The sequence below is a fragment of the Chanodichthys erythropterus genome, chromosome 3, assembly GCF_024489055.1.
Source record: "Chanodichthys erythropterus isolate Z2021 chromosome 3, ASM2448905v1, whole genome shotgun sequence".
In the NCBI taxonomy this organism is placed as follows: domain Eukaryota; kingdom Metazoa; phylum Chordata; class Actinopteri; order Cypriniformes; family Xenocyprididae; genus Chanodichthys; species Chanodichthys erythropterus.
Window position 1 is genome coordinate 26,503,991 of NC_090223.1, and position 13,766 is coordinate 26,517,756.

At 38.0% G+C, this 13,766-nt stretch overlaps 3 protein-coding genes and 1 non-coding gene across 6 annotated transcripts; 1 reads left to right on the forward strand and 3 right to left on the reverse strand.

The window, feature by feature from the left end:
- Positions 1-1,112: 1,112 nt before the first annotated feature.
- On the reverse strand, positions 1,113-4,371 carry LOC137017368 (SUMO-conjugating enzyme UBC9-like). 3 transcript variants are annotated; one of them, XM_067381542.1, is made up of 7 exons: positions 4,019-4,371; positions 3,710-3,792; positions 3,517-3,600; positions 3,030-3,102; positions 2,687-2,796; positions 1,760-1,839; positions 1,113-1,642 (listed from the first exon to the last, which is right to left on the reverse strand). In XM_067381542.1, exons 2-7 carry the CDS (start codon positions 3,773-3,775, stop codon positions 1,579-1,581), a joined length of 477 nt encoding a protein of 158 aa, XP_067237643.1. In that variant the 5' UTR covers positions 3,776-3,792; positions 4,019-4,371; the 3' UTR covers positions 1,113-1,578. The 3 variants fall into 3 exon arrangements, with proteins under 3 accessions (XP_067237643.1, XP_067237644.1, XP_067237645.1); XM_067381543.1 differs by having other exon boundaries at positions 3,898-4,034; XM_067381544.1 differs by lacking the exon at positions 4,019-4,371 and adding an exon at positions 3,875-4,005.
- A 195-nt stretch (positions 4,372-4,566) lies between these two features.
- mpst (mercaptopyruvate sulfurtransferase) lies at positions 4,567-8,053 on the reverse strand. Its single transcript, XM_067381541.1, has 2 exons — positions 7,269-8,053; positions 4,567-5,397 (listed from the first exon to the last, which is right to left on the reverse strand). The coding sequence occupies exons 1-2, from the start codon at positions 7,855-7,857 to the stop codon at positions 5,096-5,098; spliced, it is 891 nt and encodes a 296-aa protein (XP_067237642.1). The 5' UTR covers positions 7,858-8,053; the 3' UTR covers positions 4,567-5,095.
- Positions 8,054-8,103: 50 nt separating this feature from the next.
- On the forward strand, positions 8,104-8,175 carry trnac-gca (transfer RNA cysteine (anticodon GCA)). Its single transcript has one exon. It is a non-coding gene; the product is annotated as a tRNA-Cys (tRNA).
- A 1,692-nt stretch (positions 8,176-9,867) lies between these two features.
- Positions 9,868-13,615, reverse strand: si:ch211-256m1.8 (uncharacterized). Its single transcript, XM_067372548.1, has one exon. It carries the CDS (start codon positions 13,569-13,571, stop codon positions 10,347-10,349), a length of 3,225 nt encoding a protein of 1,074 aa, XP_067228649.1. The 5' UTR covers positions 13,572-13,615; the 3' UTR covers positions 9,868-10,346.
- Between the last annotated feature and the right edge of the window lie 151 nt (positions 13,616-13,766).

A 13,766-nucleotide genomic window follows, 5' to 3' on the forward strand; every position in this document is an offset into this window, starting at 1 on the left:
AAGATGACCACACAACCGAGGGCCCTGTGAAAAAGAACACATATGGGATTTAATGGTTGGTGTTTACTGTTTATGCAATGTAGATACTAAATGGATGCAGTTTGTGTATGTGTTTCAGACACACCAGGGAAGACGTTTGCACGCAGATAGTGGCCCATCATATGATAGGATCTGTGCTCATCTGTGCTATCTGAGCTAGTATCAGAGTAATGAGGAGCGCAAAGAGGAGGAACTTGTGGGCAGTGCACTCTGCACACCTGAATACATGCACAAACACACATATACATGATGATATGAGCACAATATATGAGTTTTAATATGCATTTTAAATATAATTGACCATTCTAAAATGGTCAATGTTGTGAAGCAGAATGGACCTGATTGCAGCCGTTTGTCCTCTTCTCTGATTGGCTGTTGGTGCTCATCCTCAAATTGTCCTCCTATCAATAAGTATAAACATGCTTGGAAATCAAGATTCAAAGTTCCAAGTAAAACAGTGTGACGAAACTGTTGATGCAGCAGCAGCAGCAGCAGCAGCAGCAGCAGCAGCAGCAGCAGCAGCAGCAGCAGCAACAACAACAACAACAACAACAACAACAACAACAACAACAACAACAACAACAACAACAACAACAACAACAACAACAAAGCCAGGTTCACTTAGCCATCGTAAGTTTACTTAGCCTAGCCATAAAAGCACTTAAGTACTTCATACAATGACATTTTTAAAATAACAATTAGTGACTGACTGGACAAATGTCCTGAAACCAAAGTGAATCCCAAAAAAACGAAACAATAATGACACAGAATCATGCTTTTGGAAAGTTCAAGTAAAAGGGTGTACCTACCGACCAGCGAATGGTCATGTTGTAGTTGGTGTGGGCGAAACTTTACCTTCGATATTAATAAATAATGGACTTCTACAGAGTGTCAGTGGTTACGGATTGTGGTGCCATCATGAACATCACACACAAACATGGCAGAGCGCCATAACGACAGTTTGTTTACATAATTAAAGCTACCTTTAAAAATAAAACATGATGATGCAGGTGAAACAGGAAACAGTTTGTTACATATCAATAGGAACTACATAAACAACAATGTTTGTAGCAACCATTTTTCTTTTTATTTCAAATAAAACATTTACATATATTATGGCCACACATATTTTAATTAACGTAATGAAACGGTAAAAAAGTAAATAAAAGGCAATAATTTTCAATATTTATACTATATATACAGCAACCCTCCACCTTTACCATCTCTGCTCTGTGTAAAAGTTGATTTTTAACATCTGATCTGCAAACAGATGTTTCCTTTACCAAAACAAAACAAATTTTTTCACTATAACTTTGTAAAACACTGGTCACAGATCGGCAGCCAACATTCATTTCAATCTTGGTTGCTTTCATCTTAAGGGTTGTTTTGCACCCATCCTCACTCAGTTCTGAAGCCAACTCGCAACTGCAGTTTTGGGGTTTTTTTATTGAGTGGTGAAGGATTCTGGAGCGTCAGAATGGCAGCTTTTCAGGAACTGGATCTGTTCGGCACAGGCTTTCAGATCGTGTACTTGTTGCTCTATGTCGGAGCGAATCTCTTAGCTTGTGCCCTCACACGCTTTTCGTAGTCCATCCTGTTTTGACTGCAGGAGAATGAGAGAGAGAGTGAGATAAGATCAATGGTGTGGGCAAGTTATCGGTTGAAAGTCAACAGTAAAATCGTATATTAAAGCATGCACGTGATGTTTGGCTGAACTAACCAGTATGTCGTATATGCCTCTGCCTGCGCTGGGTCCTGAATGTTGGGCTCATTAAGGAGTTCCTGGATGCCCAACAAAATCTACAGCCACAACAACACAATGAGATAAAAAAGCTTACTGCTTGTTGGCCTAAAAGGTTTGTTCAAATGCCTAAACTCATGAGCAACAATGATCACAATGATTAGATGTACACAACCATTCAAAAGGTTTTTTTTGTTTGTTTGTTTTTTTAAAGACATTAATACTTTTACTAAGCAAAAATTCATTACATTTATCCAAAGTGACAGTAAAGACATTTATAATGTTCCAAAAAAATAAATTTAAAATAAATGCTGTTTTTTTTTCTTTTTATTCATCAAAGATTCTTTTAAAAAAAATTATCACAGCTTCCACAACAATATTAATGAGCACAACATTGATAATAATAAATAATATCAATAGGATCCTGTGACACTGAAGACTGGAGTAATGATGCTGAAAATTCAGCTTTGATCACAGGAATAAATTACATGTACATGAAAATACATTCAAATAGAAAACAACTCTTTTAAACTGTAATAATATTTAGTTTAAAGGGATAGTTCACCCAAAATTTTGTCATCGTTTACTCACCCTCATGTTATTCCAAACCTGTATGTATCAAACAGTTGACGGTACCTTCCATAGTAGGAAAAAATTACTATGGAAGTCAATGGCTACCGTTAACTGTCTGGTTACCAACATTCTTTAAAATAACTTATTCTGTGTTCAACAGAAGAAAGAAACTCGTACAGGTTTGGAGGGTGAGTAAATAATGACAACGTTTTCATTTTTGGGTGAACTATCCCTTTAATTATATTATTTTAAATGTTTTTGACTTTTTTCAAAAATGCCTTACCAAGCCTAAACTTGTGAACGATTTGTGTTTGTATGTGTATTTTTGCATACTTGTTTGATGGTGATGGCTGGTCTCCAATCCTTCTCTTCCTCCAGTATGGACAGACACACTGTACCTGAAGGATAGACGTTTGGGTGGAAGATTGGAGGTTCAAACTTGCCTGTGAAGAAAATTAACACATCAGGTTTATTTTCACAATACACATTGTTTCAAAACAGCTTTACAACTCTACAACTCCACTTTCAGTGTCACTTTGAGTGCTAATGAACAGCTTTACAGAGTTCCACAAATAAAACACCTGTATGAAGGGTAAAGTGACAATAATAAGCACTAATATATGTATATATATATATATACAAACATGTAGGGTATAACATCTCTCAAAAAACTCACATTTGGGTGGTGAAGATGGGTAATCATCCTTAAAGAACATTCTGAGTTTGTACAAACCTCCCTCCCAAAGAGTCTACAGGACACAGAATGAACGTTTTTAAAACTCCAGTCATTTAACATTACACAGAAAAATAAGACACAGACAAGTGAAAATAAGTGAATGCTAGAAAAAACACATATTAACTTATTTTTTTATTCACATTCCTCTGCATAATTACATGTGTGTGTGTGTGTGTGTATAATATATATATATATATATATATATATATATATATATATATATATATATATATATATATATATAATGCAATTATGCAGAGGAATGTGAATAAGGGGTAGGATATGTTATACACAAATACAAATGTTATAACTATAAATATAAGTAGATATGCTAAATAAATATGAGTATAAAAATACCCTAAACAAATATTCATAATCTAGAACTTCATTTAGACGGGCCCGTAAGATTGTTGAGAAGGAAACTAACCCCCTTTTTTCCTGGGATCGCACACTCCCAATTCATGAGATTCATGGTGCCATCCGGGTTCTTGGTTGGTACAGCCACAAAACCCTACAGAGAAACAATCGGAAGTACCATATCGCTAAATATAGTTATGACTTTATATATATATATATATAAGTTCTTCAGATTTGATCTTGTGTATTTGTGTGTCCCTTACAAAAGGATGATCTTTCCTCCAGGCTTTGCGCTCCTGTGACAATCTACTCAAAGCAATTCCAGACATGACTCAGCAGCGACACCCTGCGGACAGAAAAACATACACCATCAAACATGTCGTTGGCGCATCCGTAAAGACGGAAATAAACATTAAACAGGAGCTTACATCAACATAATGTCTAAAGATACCTCATATAAAGTTTTAAGTGAACCACTTTCAATGTTTTGAGCGCTACTTTGCCACACGTTCATCATGTCATTATTAGCATCATACGCCACTAGCTGTCAACAATTGCAGTCGCTGGCTTACCTTAAACAAATGTTACTTTCTAAATGCCTTTCCAGCCAATTCAAAACGGTTTTAGCGAATGCTTTTAGCGTACTCTATAAATAAAAACGCGGAATGTTAAAAAGATCCCAAGGTGTGGGGAAAATACCTCGCGATCACTTAGTGCTCGTGACTCAACCTAGCGATTGATAATCAACTGTATGATTTTGAATTTCAAAAATCCACATGAATTCGCCAAACCTATCTTATAATAGATCTAAAACTACAACCAGATTTTGTCTATAATGTCGGGAAAATAGAAAAACAACGTTAAGTCGCGAAGACAGTGGAATGGAGAGCAGCTTGTTTGTTTTTATTCTCAGGACCATCAGGCAATATTAGAGGCGACTATGATGCGGCCATTAGAAGTGAGGCACGAGAGGTTGAACGTGACACCCACACAAACAGAACCTGACAAGACAAGATCTACCTTTATATTTATGTGTAAGTTGACAGAATTTATCAGTGAGACAACATGCTCCTCATGTGTGTATTGTTAAAGCCATTTTCCCCCACTGTCACACAAGACATGAGATATTTGTGTATATTGCATTTATTAGATAAACTCGGAAATGTAAGGAAAACAGGAACAACTGGCTTAGGTCACTAATTATATTTTGCTTACTCTTTAAACTAAGAAGAAAATAGTAACATCACATTTCTATTGCCTAAAAATCTATTTGGCATAATTATTTTCATCTGGTCTGTAATGTTATTTTAAATGCACAATAATTAGATTATATTGATATATAAAAATATCCTTTTAATGTCATTTAGATTTTTTTTCTTATAACATTCTAGAGGCATTTTTTCTGAAGTACTGATTGTCTTCTCTATTCTGGACAGCTTATGAATTCTTGTAACTCTATTCTTAGATTTATATAACTTATTTTAACCAGAAAAGGCTTAAATGCATATGCAGTAGTAGAATAGTGCAGTACTTAATAATCTTATTGTGCAAACATTTCAGAAAGAAAATTACAAGACAATTACTAGTCTTGTGATACCATTAGTCGTCAGTTCTTTATTCCAAAGAAAAGGTGTCTAAGAAACCATTAATCATGGCTGTGTTCCCTTTCCCTCAGTGATCACATGTTCGGGTGCAGCCTTAGTGAACCACTCGGACCATGCCCCATCGTACAGGCAGACCTCCGGGTGGCCGCACAGGTGAGCGGCGAGGGCGATGTGACAGGCTGTCACACCTGAGCCACAGGTGACCCAGAAGGGCTTCTGCATGTCAACTCCAGCCCGCTGGAAGAGCTTGGTGAGTTCCTCCACAGGATGCTCTAGACCTGATGTCGAGTCCATGAAGCTCTGAAAAGGCATGTTGATCGATCCAGGAATATGACCAGGCTCTGTGTCTGAGATATAAGACAGAGAAATATAGAGAAACAAGACAATTGCACCTTTGCATTTTTGATAAATATCTAAATAAATAAATGAGTTATGTCTATAAATAAATCTTTGGTTATTGTACCTTGTGTTATGTTCTATAAGAGTACTTTATAAATAACTTAGAAATCCATATGAATGTGGTTACAAAATGCATGCAATAAATAAAAGTTTAAAAAACGTAATTTAAAATAGTTTTAGATCAACTATTGCACTGTATGACATTGCTATTACTGCATTACTTTAGAGAATTAAAAGCCTATCAATAGTTGAAACTGGTAGTATGCACAAAGTTTGTGCAAACTAAAGTCCTTGCAAAGAGTAAAAGTGATAACGTGCATGCATGCATTCATAGACTGAAAGCATCTGCCTTAATTTTCATAACTCTATTCTTCTGTTTTGAGCCAAAATATACTTTTGTAATGTCATACAGTGGTACATAAAATATCTAAACATTCTTAAATCAACATATTACTTGAGAAGCAGAATGACTTAAGATTTTAAAGGTGCAATATGTAGTATTTTTGCAGTAAAATATCCAAAAACCACTAGGCCAGTGTTATATATTTTGTTCACTTAAGTACTTACAATATCCCAAATGTTTACAACTATTTGTAAATCGTGAGAAAATTGAAATTTAAACCAAGGCTCCGGGACGTGTGAGGAGTCGCCTGTCAATTGCGTCATACCTGAATTATCCTCGGTTTCCGGCTTTATTTTGTAGAAACCATTGTAAACACTAAAGATGCATTAATATATTACATGTTTGAATAGACACGGGAACAACAGTTTGGTTACATTTATAGACAGAAAACTTATTATTGTTATATAGCTCAACACATTTAGTCTTATTGTTTAAATAAATTTTCTCAATTACCATGCTTTACCATGCTTCAGAAAAAAAACCTTTTTTGTGAAGTAGCTAACATAGCATAATCAGATGCAGATTTTTATTTTAGTAACAATAATACAGAATTTTCCATCATACAATACGTTTTAAAATGAATTGCGTGCCATTTATCAACAGAAAACATCCAGCATTTAATATGATATTCTAAAATCGATCTTACTGCAGTGTGTCTCAAACAAGTGTCTCACAGCAGCCGCAGAGCGAACGCACAGAGTAACGTTATAACATTTTCAACACACTCAAATGTATCTAATATGATAAACAGAGCTGTGTTACCTCACACTCATGACCTGAAAAAGCGGAAGCGGCGCCGGCGACTCTGGCATAATAAAAGTCCCGCTGCTCTTGAGCCGTGTGTTGCGCAATCGCTCCAGCGGCCTTGTTCAGCTCCCACAAAACTCAGACCTGCTCTGCTTCATACTACAGTAACATTAATAATCATATCCATGCACATGATTTCTTCCCGAGTCCAATCCCGATTCTTTTCCACTGGCTGTGAGGTGAAGACCACATGTCCCAAGATTCTGCGCTCAAACTTGGCATCATCAAGCTACGCCTTTGATTTGAATAGGCCTCTAGTGGACAGAAATCTAACATATTGCACCTTTAAGTCTTATTAACTGAAAAATGTATCAAAATTAAGTGAGTTTATGCTTAAAAATAGAAAAAATACCTGCCAACGGGGTGAGAAAGATACACTTAATTCAAAGGGAAAACAAGATTATTTGTCCTAACCTATTTGCATTTTTTTTCTTGTTTTAAGCATAAACTCACAATTTTGATTATTTTTTTCAGAAAACAAGACTTAATATTTTGTCATTTTCATGACATGTCATTTTTATTTATCCTCAAGTAAACATATCTTAATTTAATAATGTTTAGATACTGGGAAATAATTGTGTAACATGACAACTAACAATCCATACTTACTTGGCCTTGGCTCTGGTTCAACCCCACGAAATCGTCCATTGGCTCTGGCGTCGACTACTTGAAATGCATTGGTTTTAATGTTGTTCAAAACGTCTTCATAAGTTTTGACCCAGGACTTGTTAAAGGACGATTTGAAGTCGGCACGCGCTGGCTTACTATATTGGTCGGTAACGGGATGACCCTCCCTTAACCAGTTCTTTAACCCCCCGTCCAGAACCGACACGGAATTGTGCCCAAACACCCTAAACATCCACCACACCCGTGGCGCAGAGAACGAGCCAAAGTCGCTGGCATCGTAAACAACGACATGAGTGTTGCTCCCTATTCCCAGATTACCCACATAGTCTGCAAACTCGCCCTCGGGAGGAAGCATGTGATCGAACTCTGAGCTTTTGTCACAACACTCGTCGATGTCGAAAAACGAAGCTCCGGGAATGTGAGTTTGTTCGAACTCGGCCCTGGGGTTGCGTTTCATTTTAGGTAAATACCAAGATGCATCTAATATCCGCAGATTTGGTCCCACTCGGTTGCTTTTGACAGCGTCCGCGAGCCATCGGGCCGCTACGAGAGCTCGAGTTTGAGCAGCCATGTCACTCACGCGGACCCCTACAGTACAACCTCTCGACGGCAGTCTATGCCAACATAGCGAGGAATGAATCAGGGCTCAAATATAACCATGGTGTTGGTATTTTGTTGTCTGGAAAAGGGAGAATCGAAATAATGAATTTCTTACTCATTTAACTTCATACTTACAATCTTCTTTGGTTTTTTTATCTGAAGTATGACATACAGCAACGCGATATATATGGTAGAGAAATCCTTAGCTGAACCGCAAGGGGGTATAGCTCAGTGGTAGAGCATTTGACTGCAGATCAAGAGGTCCCCGGTTCAAATCCGGGTGCCCCCTGGTAAAATTATTGTTTTTTTTCTGTTTTGTCTTTTTGTATCTTTAGTTATTAAACACACTTCAGCCAGATAGCATTAGTACAATGGTTTTGCTGCAATATTTCTTTTGTCACCTTTCTGTTGTCTTATACACTGCCCTCCAAAAGTTTTGGACGATATTGGCTTGAATCCTTTTTAATTTGTGATAATTTTGCACTGATAAGGGACAACACAAACTATGAAAACATATTTTATTATATAAACAGTTTATACTTAAAAAAAAATACATTTTCGATTCATCAAAATATGCACCATTAGCAGCTTATCTGACCTAAACTGGGTTCTAATTGGTTCATTGTATCTAAACTTAATTGGCAATCAGTTGTTGAAGCTATTAAGGTGTGCTGACCCAAAATTCTTTTATAAACCTGGGCCAACTTTAAACCAGTAACCAAGCATCACAGCTGGCATGTCTGACTTTGACATGTATATATTGCCATTATTATGTAAACAAAATGAAAATTATTATTGCTGGTCTTCAATGATAATGTCAAGTTACTTTAATGTATTTGCACCAAAAAATGATAAGGATTTATGCTGATATTGTCCAAAACCACACTTTGCCAGGGGTGTTTCCAAACTTTTGGAGGGCAAAGTGTACATTGTAATGCTATTTAGTAAAAACACTTAGTATTAAATATATGATTGCATAGAATTAAGTGATTTTTTTTTAATTAAGTGAGTTTTTTTTCTTTTCTTTTTTTTTTTTCTTTTTTTTGACAAATGCATGACTGGATGTCAAAAAAGTTAACTCCATTCGAAAGATAAATATTCTTCTTTTCTAAACAGTATAGAAATGCAAGAAACACATCAGAAATACAACAATGTTGGAAAGAATTAAGTGCAAGTGATGTTTTAATGGATGCAAAGGGTTAATAGTGCAAGGTTTATGAAACGTATGAACTTCGAATGCCTGCACTGTGATGATTGTAGAATGTATAATGGTTTAGCTCTCAGTAGAAGAGGGATGACAGTTAAGCTTTTCTAACTAACCTATTTCATTCATTTGTTTTATCTCGATTTAGCTGTGTCATGTCCCAATATTTTCAAATGAGGATGCTTCTAGGTATATATTGTAGAATAATCTTTAAGTAGATTTTTTTTTTGTTTTGTTGGTTATGCTTACATCCCTTATGTGACTTCTGTGAGTTGGAGAAAGAAGCGCTGTTTTCTTTCACTGAGTGTTGTTGTCAGTTTGTGAAAGACTTTTTTTTTTTTAGCTTGTCACAAGGTATGCAGTTCTGTGGGAGTCATGAGAATAAAATTACATAATCAGTGCTGAAGGTTTTAGCACTTCTCTAATCCTTTTAGATACTGATCAAAATGAACTGTTTAGTGGTTTTCATGCTTTCACAGTTTCAGTAGAATTATCAATCTGCATTTGATTACTATAATGTGCTCTCTTGCTTATCAGTCAAGTGTTAAAATATTTCATTTAAAATATTTGACCAGCTACATGACAAGAATTGAAGTTATATCACATATTTTGTATGGCCATGACAAGCTTATTCTTGTTTTTGGTTTAATGAGCTAAGTGTTTAATGATAAAACAAATAAAATACAATAAGGGTGATTTATCTGCATTTTATTATTATACATTGAAAGAATGTTATAAGAGTTTTATAATACAATTTTTATAAATCAGTAAGCCAGTTTGTAATGCATTCATATAATATTTTAGGAAAGTATTAAATCAGAAAAGAGAAGCAAAGATGATACAGAGATAGAGATAAAAAAAAAATGAAATGCAGTGTTTTAATATGTAAGTGTGGTATTTAAAATTCTGAAATACTCTGAAAGGTACATCAGTTCTTGCAAACAAACTTTTAATCTTAGCTAAAACAAAGTCTGTCAATACAATAAGTATAGCAGAAACTGATTTACACCAAAAACATATGCAAATCAAACAATGAATCAAGGCCAGCTCCACATAAAATATTCTGTTGTCAGAAAACAATCTGTAATGTAGTGTAGTTATTGTATAACTTTTATTTCAATTTTACTTCATTCTTGCTAAAATTCTTAAGAGTATATTTGGCATTGATTCCATACATTATATGTCAAGCTAAAACCCTGTAACTGTCAATATAAATACTGAGTATCCTGTGTTTGTAGAAAGTCCATATATACCATTTATGGCATAAACTTTTTGGCTTTCAGTCTGGGTATGATTTGCATGTCCCTGACATCATTGTGCTGCAGAAGCCAGCACAGGTATCTCTCTGTGCCCATACCCCATCCACTCGTTAGAAGTGGGATGACTTGACGCATGTTGATGTACCATTTGTATGAGTCCTCTGGTACGGCATGGTGTTGTAAGGCCTCTCGTACCATTTCAGGTGTAGAATGACGTTCCCCAAGCCCTACTGTCTCCCCTAACCCCAAGAGAAGGTCAGCTGCCTTGGCTTTGCTCCTCCCTGAACCTTCAATATAGGCTTGGTAGAAGGGCACTCCAAGATGGTCCATTTCTGTCAGCCAAACAGCTCCTCCATACTTTTTAATTAGGACTTTTTCTCCCTTTCGTGTTAGCTTCCTGCCAAACTGTGGTTGTCCCTCCTGAACCCACTCAAGGCAATCAGAGGATGGCATAATGCTAATGGCTTGATCCAAGGGTACTCTTGGAAGAGGTTTTTCTAAGTTCTTCAGTAGTTCTTTGGCATGAGATAGTGTTCCAGCTGTGTTTAAGATAATGTCAGAATGTTCCTTTACCATTGCCTGAGTCAAATGGGCAACATAGCCTTCAGCTACACTCATGGCAACATCCATGTCACCCAGAAGCTCGCATTCCACATGGTAGAACTGGTTGAGATGTGTAGCGTCTGGATCTTCCCCTCTGAAACTGGGGGACACGTAGTAAGCACCAGGAAGACCATCATGAAACCTCATATAGTACTCTAAAACAAACTGCATAGAGTCTGCCAGATATACATCTTGGCCCAACATGTTGACAAACACAGGCTCAGAATCTGACCCCAGACCCATTGGAGAGGAAATTGTGTCAGTTGTGATAGGTGTCAGTGCATAAGCATACTTGCATTTCTTGTTGAAGTACTCAACTGTGCTGTGAAATAGGGTGTTTTGGATTTGAAAGAGATTGCGATACCATTTGCTCTTGATGGCTAATGCAGCATGAGTTTGGGGGTCTTCCCAGGACTGAGGTGGAGTAGTCCTTGTTATCTTGGTGTGGATCTCTGTAAGGTCCTCTTTGTTAGCTGGAGGACCATCTACGGATGTTACATATCCTGTGTAAGTTGGGCAGAACTGAGAAGCCATGACAGGGGGTTTGGGGGCATTAGGCTGAGGAACTAATGGAATCAGTTTGGCATGGGCATAATCAAATTCGAACCCTTCAAATATGAGAGCTACACCACGGGCATTCATTCCTTCTTGCACAAGATGAGCAACTTTTCGTGTTGCCACAAGTAGGGCTGTATAGTCACTCTCATTCAGACGGAAGATGTCACTGGTAAGAGGTTTTCTTGGCACTAGAACTGTAAGGCCTGGTGTATTTGGAAAAGGAGTAAGGAAGGCTACATGTTCATTATCTTCCCAGACACGCCACTGTTGCTCTTCACCACGGATAATGCGAGGGAAAAGGCCGGTATCAGAAGGATCCCCGTGGAAGTCAAAGCAAGAAGGGGCATTGGGTGTTGGGAGTCGAGAGCGAATCTTTGCCTGCACCTGGTCAAGAATGGTATCTTCACATCGTGGACCACTTTTGGAGCTACAGTATCCAGGGTCATAAGGATTGAACTCCATTTCCTCAGCTAATTGAGCTTTCCATTTTGGTTCTAGGTCATGGAGAGGCAAGACTTTGATGTAAGCTGGCTTGTCGAGTTCTGGCATGGACACAAGGGCACAACGATGCACGCCAAGTTTCTCACAAAGGAGATTGGCAACAGTCTGTGCCCCCTGCATCATCGCTATGTAGTCAGGTAACACTAACTGAAAGATGCTACTCGGTCCATTAATAGTCTTTCGAGTGAGAACAGTGGCTCCTGGGGTCCAAGGATTAGGCTGTAGTTGAGCTACGAATTCATCAGTCTCCCAAATCACATTCATAAACTCCTTCTTAGGTCTTAAAACCTCAATTCGAGGAATACCATTGACCAGTGAACCAACAAACATGACCCCAGCATTGGTTTCAATAACGGCTTCACCGTGATGGTCTACAGCAATAATTCCTGCACACTTTTCTTCCAGGTCGTTGTGGATAACTTCTCGACAAGCCTGTCTGAGACTGTAACCTTTGAGGTTGTATAAGCTGGCTACTTTGTGAGCAACTGTTTGGCGTAAGAAGGCATCACCATCACCAGAGCATGTCACGGCAAGTATCTCATCAGCATAAATTCCAGCCCCAACTATAGCAGTGTCACCGACTCTGCCTTTCCACTTGCCAACTAAACCTCCAGTGGATGTGGCTGCTGCTAACTTGCCCCACTTATCCAGCGCAACTGCACCTACAGTTTGAGGATGGTTATTCTTGCTATCACCTAACTTCATAAGCAACTCCTTGTATCTTATGTCGGTGTCAAAGTACTCAGATTTCAATGTTGTTTCTTTCTCTCCAAGACTGTCTACAAACTCTTCGGCACCTTCTCCAATCAATAACGAGTGCACACTCTTTTCCATAACACAGCGGGCTGCTTTTATTGGGTTTTTCACTCTTCGCAGGCAAGCCACAGATCCAGAGTTCTTTCCATGTCCATCCACAATGGTGGCTTCCATTTCATGCTCCCCATCTCGATTATATACTGATCCCTTACCAGCATTAAACAAGAAACAGTCCTCCAACGCAACTACGCTTCTTTGTACTGCATCCAGACTACTACCTCCATGAAAAAGCACTTGTGCTCCAAGAGTTAGAGCTGTTTGAAGGGCAAATTCAATGGTCCCAATCACCTTCTGATTTAACATCATTTCCTCTCCTGCCCCACCGTGGATCACTAAAGTGAAATCTGGCTTCATGGTTTTGTTGTGTCCTTTTTGCTCCACAGCACTGAGTGCATCATCCACTGAAGATCCATTTACTAGTTTTTCTTCATTGTCTTGCAGTAGACATTCAATGGCTCCCATCTGCCCTGCAATGGCATACCTTAGTGCCAGAAGCATTACTAGTTTTAGATTGAACTCAAGTCTTTCTTTGAGATTTCCCAGGTCATTGGCAAAAGTACCCTTCCCATTCAGGACTAGACGTACTTTGTCTTTCCTGCCTAGATACGTGACGGCCAGCTGGTCTGTAGCATAGACGTTACCTACAGCACACTCAACTCCCTCCATTAGATCTGATCCTGTCAAGTAAATCGAAGGGCATCCAAAAGGTTCAAAAAACTTCTTGAGTGGGTTATCTTGAGACATAGATCTGCGCAGGGCTGCCAGATGAGGCCCCACTCCAAGGCCAAGTTTTGTAGCTTTGATGAGGTTTTTGTGCTCTAAAAAGGCAAGGTGAAAGAGATGGAAAAGCTCATTTGTGTACTGGGGAACATTGTCGGGCCCAATGCAGGATGCCAGTGCTGTAACAAGCTGGTGAGATCTCATAGTTGTGGAGTATGT

What these genes read in the sequence shown, in the direction of transcription:
- LOC137017368 (XM_067381542.1), bottom strand. Translation starts at nt 3,775, where the DNA reads ATGTCTGGAATTGCTTTGAGTAGATTGTCACAGGAGCGCAAAGCCTGG. An exon ending in GGAGGAAAGATCATCCTTTT is followed by an intron (nt 3,601 to 3,709) that starts GTAAGGGACACA and finishes GTTTCTCTGTAG; the next exon opens with GGTTTTGTGGCTGTACCAAC. An exon ending in CAGCCATCACCATCAAACAA is followed by an intron (nt 1,840 to 2,686) that starts GTATGCAAAAAT and finishes TTGTGGCTGTAG; the next exon opens with ATTTTGTTGGGCATCCAGGA.
- mpst (XM_067381541.1), bottom strand. Translation starts at nt 7,857, where the DNA reads ATGGCTGCTCAAACTCGAGCTCTCGTAGCGGCCCGATGGCTCGCGGAC. An exon ending in TGAACCAGAGCCAAGGCCAA is followed by an intron (nt 5,398 to 7,268) that starts GTAAGTATGGAT and finishes CTTATATCTCAG; the next exon opens with ACACAGAGCCTGGTCATATT.
- si:ch211-256m1.8 (XM_067372548.1), bottom strand. Translation starts at nt 13,571, where the DNA reads ATGTCTCAAGATAACCCACTCAAGAAGTTTTTTGAACCTTTTGGATGC.